The following is a 9,514-nucleotide window of genomic DNA, read 5'->3' as shown; positions in this document are numbered from 1 at the left end:
TGAACTCAATGAATAGAGATAGAAGGACAAGTATCCATGACATTACAAGTATCAACAATGGAGATGTGGCTAGTAATCATGCACCAATTACATGCCATCATAGCAGCACAATGTCTTCAAGTACAATGGCTCTAGGCCAATCAGTGAAGCATAGAGCTCATCAGCCTCATCACATACATGCTGGTTTAGGCATGTATGGAGCACCAGTTGGGCATCCTGTAATTTAATTTCTCACTCTAAAAAAGGTTATATGATTATATCACACCACTTTTAATGGTCACTTGTATGGTTAATCCTTTATCTACTCAATACATGTGATTTACTTTTTATGTAAGACATGATTAATCATGAATTTACACATAATGTAAAACAACATTGCAAAGGGTTGTCCTGAAAAGATTCAAACAAGGGGAGAAAGGCCTTTTCCTCATTCTCCTAATTTCTTTTAGCATCTTACATCAAACTACCAAAAAGAGCCTTAAGTCTCACAAATATGCCATTTGCAATGTCATGCATGCTCATGGTCAAACAAAAATGATATTGCCCTGGATGATCAAGATGGAATATACAACATGCTGCCAATTATAAGGTATTCCTATTCTTCAAAAAATAATCACTTTGATCTTGCACGAAGATGGCCATTCAGATAATAATATAACAAACTTTTTCGACCACACTTCCACCAAAATGGTGCCAGAACTCGGCGTCTCTTAATATGTTTTCCTACAAAAATAATGATAGTAATCATAATCAGATATAAAGATATGAAGCTTCCCAAGAAATACTACATTCTAACAATCTAGTGCATAGTATTTAATAATGCAGGGAAAGTCGAAGGCAAAATGCCCCCACTACACAAGGCAGTAGTACATTACTTTTGTGAAATTCAATAAAATATTTAGTTCCTTACTTTTTCTCTCAAGGCAATACATTTTCCAAAGTGATAGCAAATTTATAAAGATGGGTTCCAAGGAAGGCCAGAAGTTCTTCTGAATTTTGAGGACTTCCAGAATAGTTTGCAGGCCAGATTTGGAAGGGGAGCTAAATTCCTGTTCATATCCAGGATTCTCACCCAACAATACCTGTTTGAATAGAAGTTAAGTGAGAAACCAAAAATATCAAAGAGGAATTATCACTCTCACTATTCATGGCGTAAGGCCCCACTAGATCCCCAGATAAACCAAAAAGTCAAGGATTTGATTCCTGAAAGTAACACTTATTGGGAGGGTCAGTCGCGCATCCCGAAAGGGATTAACTCTGTACCCATAAGGTGAAGGGATATCCTTGGTTATACCAACAAAAAAAGATTGCATCATACATGAAAAGAAAATATACATGATCAGCCAAATAAACCCAGTATCCAGAAGGAAGGAGAGAGGAAAAGAAAAAGGAGGTATTCTCCAAACAGGGATATCAACACAGATAATGAAAGGCAAAAGAACTCACCTTGATTACTGAAGTTGCAGAAGATGATATAGAACGAAGATTATAGCTGCAATAAAATGTATTCAAATCAACATGAAGTGAAATACAGGGTTAAATAGAATAAACACATATGAAAGGCATGTGGTACAAACCCCCCCTCAAGAATAACAAGCAATTTTCCGCCAGAAAGAGCATTCAGCATTTGTGTCATTTGTGCATAGCCAGGAGGAGTAACCTGCATCATTGACAAAAAGTTTCAATGTAAATCTCAGAATGCTGGTTTTTATTCTTAAATTTTGTTATTTTAATTTAAATATTTTTAATCCTCAATAAAATATAAAGCAGAAGATCATTTAGAAAAGAAAATCAAATTGTACGGTAATTTAATGTACTTGAATGCATAGTCCTGCCAGTGATGCTTATAAAAGTAAGAATTCACAACATTTAAAAAACTAAAATAAGATAACAGTTGTGTTAACAGAATCCTTACATCACAACATCCTAACGGATCACCTCTAGCAGCATCAAATCCAGCTGATATTATGGTGAGATCAGGAGCAAACTCAGAAGCTGAAAAAGCATGTGATTCGTATGACTATCCGATGAAACAAATGAAAGGACTTTAAAGATACACATGTTTTATCCAGTACTCCTAGGCAACTCATTGTTATATAAATTGCTAATTCTGAACCACTACACTTCGCCAAACAATCAATCTTACAGGAAGGCAACTCAACCAAATTAGCCCAATTACTAGAAACACATAATTGATCATGTATAATCACCCTTTGACAAATAGTTATAAGATGTTGACTTACTGAGCAAACAGGTTTCAGCTCTAAAACAGAGTTATATATTTACTTCTCTAAAACCACGGATAAAAAATTACAAAAACTTTAATAGAAAGAAATTTATACTAACCTACAGGAAGGACCACATGCTGAAATGCAAAAAGGTAATCATTATCACCAATTCCTCCCTGATTCCATGGAATGTTAACACAGTATCCTTCTGCACCCATACTACCTACCTGAAAAAATGATAATAGACTTATAATTTAAACACATTAGTCAGAATTTCTCCTATAATACTCATTGGGTAAATGAAAAACAACATATTTGGAACAAACGGAAGGAAAATATAAAGATGTATAAAAAAATCATTCTGCAAAACAGCAGGCAAAGTAAAAGGCCAACTAAAAATTCTCCTAGCCATAAAAGTGCATGGCAATAGCAGATGTACCATTATCCGGCCGGAAGTCAAATATTAAGTATATGATGTACCATTATCCGGTCACAAGTCAAATATTACATATCAGATGTAACATTACCCTGTTCCACCTTTGTTTGCTCATCACACCTTTCTTTGCATTTTCCAGCCAGCTACTTCCATTTTCTTACCCTTCTCTATTAATCAATTGAGGTTTTGATGTTCCATGTTAAATTGTTAAAATCCGTAATTTTTACTCATTTGAATATTCATACTTACCTTCTCATCTGGTAAGCACATTCAATTAGTATTTTGAGAATATATGCCCACATGGAAGTCATGTCATATTTCCCACCAATTAGTAAACCCATCTGATGTGTGTACTGTAAATTATTTGTTCTTGTATCGTGTCTGCAGTGTACCATCTATTATATAGATTAACTACTATGGCCTTTAGTTGAGCTTCGCTGTGCTCAGTGCTTCTATCCAAGATTAACTACTATGGCCTAGTTCCATTAGTTGTAAAGATTACACAAGTGACACAACTCGATGTAAATCTCTTCTTCACCCCATAAAAAGTAATAATATATTTCCTCTAATAGCAGACCAAAAAGCACCTGGCTGAGTTGGCCAGCAGCTGCAGTTTAATTTGAAATTTTGTCTGCAATCATGTACCTTATCAACAGCTCCAGTGCCAGGATAAAACTTTCCACCCTCATGTCTATGCAACGATATATACAAGACCTACAGGAAAGATAAAAATATTTAGCAGCGGTAAATGCGTGAAAATGTTAATGTGCAGCTCCTGAAGCCACAATAAATTTCAGGGGTTTAAAAGATAAAAAATAAAATTCATGCATAAAACTCCAAAAACAGGACAAGATTAGCACATTGTTAGGTTTTCACAGAAATATCAGGGAGAGCTAATGTAAAAAAACAAACAAATTATAATAATAACTCAATAAAACTCACCGATTTGTTTTGGTCAAATATTTCCTGAGTCCCATTTCCATGATGAACATCCTATAATAATCAACAAGTACAACCAACTCATACTTTCAGAACATAGTGAATGCTCATTCAACACTGTCTTCATAAAAATTACATGATTTCACTAAGGCATTATGAGTAAAGACATTACCCAATCTAAAATTAAAACCTTCCTAGCCCCGGCAGCCTGTGCTGCTAATGCTGCCACTGCAGCATTATTATGAAGACAGAACCCCATCGCATCTCTTACTCCGGCATGATGCCCAGGAGGTCTGACCTGAATTAATGAGGAACAAGCATTAACTTAATAGATAGCATAACTAAAAATGCAAGATCCTTGAGGACAAATATCAGCAGCAACTCAATGACCCATACCAAAGCAAATCCATTTTTGGCACGCCCAGAAACAATTACTGATGCCAAATCAGCACATAACCCAGCTGCCAACCTAGCAGCATGTGCTGAATGCTCATTGGCATATGTGTCAGGAGTGAAATAACTGCAATTACATGAGATTTGATATATTAGCAAGTGGACTTTCTGGTTAAGTATATAAATCACCAAAGACTAACTAGAGTACACAAGTTGTATTAAAAACAACACATCTACATCAAGAGGAAAAAGGGATGAAGAAACAAAAGATACAGAGAGAGAGAAACAAATTAACATACCTAGAACGCATACTGCTTGTAACTTCAACAGATTCAATATGCTCCAAGGTATGAACCTTCAATTCCAATATTTTACAGTTAGCATTGGTGATCATCCCAAAACATACATTAACAGGCATTCCAGTCATTTTAGGCAATGGAGATGAGTATGTTTCTACGCCTCATTCCCCGGCCATCTTTCCTTCCTACATAATATAATGATTATGGCCCAGAAACTGGGTGAATAGTGAATTATCCATATTCCCATTTTTTGCTTAGAGGTGCATACAATCAATTTGAACTATAAAAAATAGAAAAAAGGTATTGTAACAGTAAATTACCGTAATAAGTTCCTCCCTAGTGATTTCTCTTGAAGGAATTCGATAACATCTTCCAGGAAATATACCTGCATGATTCAAATTAGGCTAATTGATATACTGGATTGATAGTAGTATCGAGCAAAAATGTAAATTGAAGGCAAACCAGTGCAATAGAAAAATGAAAGATTTCAGCAAATGTTTACGATAAATAATTACCAGCTGTAGCAAGGCTTGCAGCAATGGCGCGAAGACGATCTGGCCTTTCAGGATGTGGATGCGATTTCGTTTCAACCTGCTCAAGCCCCAGCAACCACCAGGAAAAAACATATCACAAAAAAATACAAGAAATCTCCATGAAAATAACACCCAAATCATTGTAAGACATGCATAAGACACATCAAACTGATATCAAAATCAGTGCTAATGTGGTTAACTATTATAGAGTGCAGTGTAGGCCACTAGCAATGCCAACTTCTAATATCAATCCCCTTGTGCACAAATTTCTGAAGCATAGTTTAAATAAGAGATTAATTGCAGCACAAGTCTTATGATAATGGACCCCAAGAATTAAATAACTTAAATACCTGTGGGGTACAATATACAGGTTGGCAAACCAATATCACAAAATGTTGATTTTCTTTCTAATAGTGAAAAACAAAGAACCATTTTGCCTATTCAAGTATGTTGGCTGGCATGGCTACCATAGGCTTCCATATAAGGGTGCATCCAAAAGATCGTCAAGAAGGCAGAAATATTTTGACATTAAGAAGTATATTTGTTGTTGTGCTAGTAGGTCAGTAATATAGCATAGCCTCAATTTTGAAGTGGGACGAAAATGGGAATACACAAGAAAAACAGAACCATACTTCTTCATGTAGCAACATTCTCTCATCAAAGCCAATTGCTGTGGAACTATTTGTCACTGAACCCTGTGAGCTAAGATCTACAGAGATAAGGATAAAAATGATAAATTTGAGTTTATTACCACACTAGAAACTTGGCAAGAAATCACATAACAACCATATAAGGATGACAGTATCTTAAGAATCAACTTACGAATTTTCGTCTTAACAGTGCCATGTAAAAATGTTGAGAAGTGTACTCACAAATCCTGGGATTTTTTTGAGTAAAATACATTGGCCACCCCTACCGTTTGAGGAACCTATAAAAATATTCTACTACTCTCAAATATTATACCAACCCCCACCTTATTTAGAATTATACAATGCAGAATATCAAGCCTTTATGTTTTTTTTTGTATACAGACTCTCCCCTGTGTACAAACTTGCATACAAGTCAAAAAAAATTACACTAAGCTCCTTGGTATTTTGTGTTTCTTAGGCCAACCTCCTCTGTAATTCAATACCCACAGAAGAAAATCCAGCAAGCAAACTTCCACCAACAAATTTCATGACTAGTTTTTTTCTCCTGAATCAATGTCTCAAATGAAAAAGGTCAGATGACTTAGAAATCTATAGCTGCTTTTGTTATATTTTTACTTTATGATGGGTTTCATTTTTATTCAAGTTATACCTAAAACAGCTAGGATTAGATATAGTTAGGGGCTCCTATGCTTTTAGTTAGAGGTTCGACCTATATGAAGGGTTCTTTAATTTTGTAAAGAGTTGGATCAGATTTTTTTCTTCTATATTCCGGATTTGTTAAAAAGAAGAGCAAACCACCATCAATTGTGTATCAGAACTCCTTTTCCATTTTTTCTCTCCTTATTTCTTGAATGGTACTGATTTAATCCTAGGCTTCATACTCTACATCTTCCCTGGGTAGTCAATCCCAGATAGCGGGGTATAGCAGTGGCCCCAAAAAAAACTGCAGTGTGATGGCCACTACAACGAAAGGAAAAATAATTTATACCATGCACATATGTATGCTTAAAACGCTAAAATACACCAAATTAAAGACACGTTCTGGAAGCAAGGTTAGGATGACTGGCTACATAGAGGTCAGAGATAGAAGCAGAATAATGTGAGTAGGCTGGAAATTGCTGGAAAACACCAAAGGTCTTTTTACGTGTTCTTACTTCTTAGTAAGGGCTAAATAGAGAGTAACGTGAGTAGGCTGGAAATTGCTGGAAAACACCGAAGGTCTTCTTACGTGTTCTTACTTCTTAGTAAGGGCTCAATAGACTTCCCACGTGGTTTCAGTAAGGGTAGATTAGACTTTTTGGCCTTCGAATAGGATTTCGTTTCAATAAGGAGGAGAGGCTGCGAACTACGAGATTGGCCAGCATGTTGCATGGAATGGACGCAATGATCCGCTCCTCGCAATCCTGGCATGATAGCACGCAATTAACTACCTAGCATCACTCTAACACCCATAATGAAAATGAGGGGAAGCAACAAAATAGTGATTATACGTTTTAATGGCAGTGTGTGAAGTTTTAAAACTAATAGCAAAAACGTCCTTCGGTAATGCAGCTAAAATGGCCAGCCCTAAAGGCAACCATTTGCCGAACTTGGGAAGGACAGTATGACAAGATTCCTCCCTAAAAGCAATATGATTCACTACAAAAGCAGAGTACAGAAAACCATTTTGGATTTGATTATAACCATAACAAATTGTTAGCCAAACATGCATATACACCTGTTAGTCCTTTTGTAGGCTGGACCTCAGTCAGACCGACTTCTTCTGCACAGGGAGATGCAAAAAACCCACAGGTCAAGATTTTAGAATCTTTATGCTCCCCACATATCTGCATATAGAAGTTAGCATTAAATTATGGTGGACCCATATGGTCTAAAATTATGGTCGCGGTCGCAATATTGCGATTTTTAAGTCTCTTCAACCACATTGGCACATCATGAATGCATTTTACCAATATTTCAGTAAACGCAGCATGACCCCAATTGCAATTTAAAACCACAGCTCATGATTTATAACTATCCATAAGAGACCAAGATACATACATAACAATGAACAGTATCATTGAGGTTAACCACCGTACAATTAGTGCAGAACCACTTAATGGGTTCCACAAGCTTATCCAACTCAAGCGGGTTCCATTCACTGTCATCTTCATCATCATCATCCTCTAACATGTCTTGGTTTTCATATATGTCTTGAAAAGTTAAATCTTTCTAAAATAAAATGCAACATATTTGTAAGAGTAAATAAATAAAGAAAGAAATAAAGAAAGAAAGAAAGAAATGAAGGGTGAGACATACATCATCTTGGTTGTGAGGTTCACAATTTGTAAGAGTGTTTGTTTCAATACCCATCAATTAACTACTTCAATGACCCTACGGTTAGTGATTCTAGCTTTTGACTTCTTTCAGAATAAATAGTGAAAAATTCAAGGGCATGAGATAAGGGCAAGGGCATAGGAAAATTTCAATAACTGGACCAATATAGGCTTCTTAGGCAGCCCAAAACAATCAAATAATTTCAACAAAAAGTCCTAACAATTATAAAAAGGAACAGATCTCAGTCCGTTAGTAGCTAGGTTGGAAAGAGGAACCGGATATTCTATTCCCAAAATTCTATGTTTCTATGTCCCAAACTAATCACATACTATCAAATAATATAAAAATGTTATTATTTTTTTTTATTTTTTTTCAGGTAGGTGTCAATATTTAATTGGCTCGGGATGGGATATGTGAAAAATAGGACACTGATCTACACTCTCGAAAAGTACTACATTAAGTGAAAATATATGGAATTTTTCCACACACATGCAACAATAGATCTGTAATATGTGCAAGAGATATATTATATACCAAGAGTCCTCTTGTTAGAAAAGAATAACCTCAGTATCGACTATGGAGCAATCCAAAATGAATTTGCTGTTAGAAAACAAATCAGCCATGAGAAGTTCTTGAACTAATTTTACTGAAATCGTAGTGTATTGTAATGAAATAGGGGTGGGCATCATGTGCAACGACATGTGATTGGTCAGAAAAATAATTAATTATTAAAAATTTAATTTAAATATATTTTTTCAATCAATTACAAATAGTGGCACATGTAGTAACACACTTTATAAGACAACAGATGTGCTCTCATGAAATATTGTTATCTTTATTTTGCAACATTACACATAGTAGTATTTGATTGATTGAAAATAAAGGGATATAATTATTTTAGCATAGATGATTTCTATTCCAATATCCTCAAAATTGGTGTTTTGATTGGTTCAGGACTAGTTTATGAAAGCTCTATCTGCTTAGTTTGTTTAATCAGAAGCTCCAGTCCAAAACTCCTACTTGCTTTTTCACACTATTCATGGTTTTTTCTTTAGTGAGCAAACAATTGTTTATTCGTTAATCGTTTATTATTTGGAAAGTAGTTAATGGCCCAACGAAACAAAATCATGTCTTTTATCAAAATTAGGTCATTTGGTTTTGATTTAACTTGCACCTTGGTGCATGAATTTCTTTGGATGTATTTTCATCTATTTTGGATTGAACTCTTCTTTCCATCTTATATACTCGGTTAAGTACACCTATTACTTCTTATTAATATATTTTGTTCATTAAAAAAAACTAATATACAATTAAAAACTATTTAATTTTGCAACTTTGGAAATGCTCTTTTGTAATGAAAAAATGGAGTCCTTAGAGAACCTTTTACTAAAGGGTATGTCAAAAAAGGATATTCACTAAGGAAGGATAAATAATTGGCTAAATAAAGAGTGCACGTAAATGTGCGGTGGAAAGTGAGCGATGTAATGAACCATGACCCTCACCTATTCCGGTCAATCACTAGTCAATGCTACCAAAGTGTTTTGTGTCCCCATTATGTTTATGTTATTATGTATGTGTTTATCTACAATCTCCATCTTTGAAAGCAAATAACACCATTAGAGTTTATATACTAGTCTACCAAAATTAAATATGGATTATAACATTGCGTTGATATAATGTAAAGCTCTATTAGATCCCAGAAAAATTAAAAGGAGCAACA

At 35.0% G+C, this 9,514-nt stretch overlaps 1 protein-coding gene across 1 annotated transcript; it reads right to left on the bottom strand.

The window, feature by feature from the left end:
* LOC109362161 (histone deacetylase 15-like) lies at positions 366 to 7,862 on the bottom strand. The gene is given in 18 exon segments (XM_019607772.1): positions 366 to 680; positions 683 to 723; positions 911 to 1,082; positions 1,447 to 1,492; positions 1,578 to 1,660; positions 1,916 to 1,995; positions 2,347 to 2,455; positions 3,310 to 3,378; positions 3,607 to 3,657; positions 3,776 to 3,901; positions 4,000 to 4,123; positions 4,296 to 4,351; positions 4,616 to 4,680; positions 4,811 to 4,886; positions 5,461 to 5,537; positions 7,196 to 7,304; positions 7,519 to 7,689; positions 7,777 to 7,862. Coding segments are annotated over 18 exon segments (1,587 nt in total). The 5' UTR covers positions 7,831 to 7,862; the 3' UTR covers positions 366 to 602.

This window comes from Lupinus angustifolius, chromosome LG12, assembly GCF_001865875.1.
Source record: "Lupinus angustifolius cultivar Tanjil chromosome LG12, LupAngTanjil_v1.0, whole genome shotgun sequence".
In the NCBI taxonomy this organism is placed as follows: Eukaryota; Viridiplantae; Streptophyta; class Magnoliopsida; order Fabales; family Fabaceae; genus Lupinus; species Lupinus angustifolius.
Note: the sequence above shows the minus strand (reverse complement) of the source record. Positions and strands in the feature narration are given on the sequence as shown.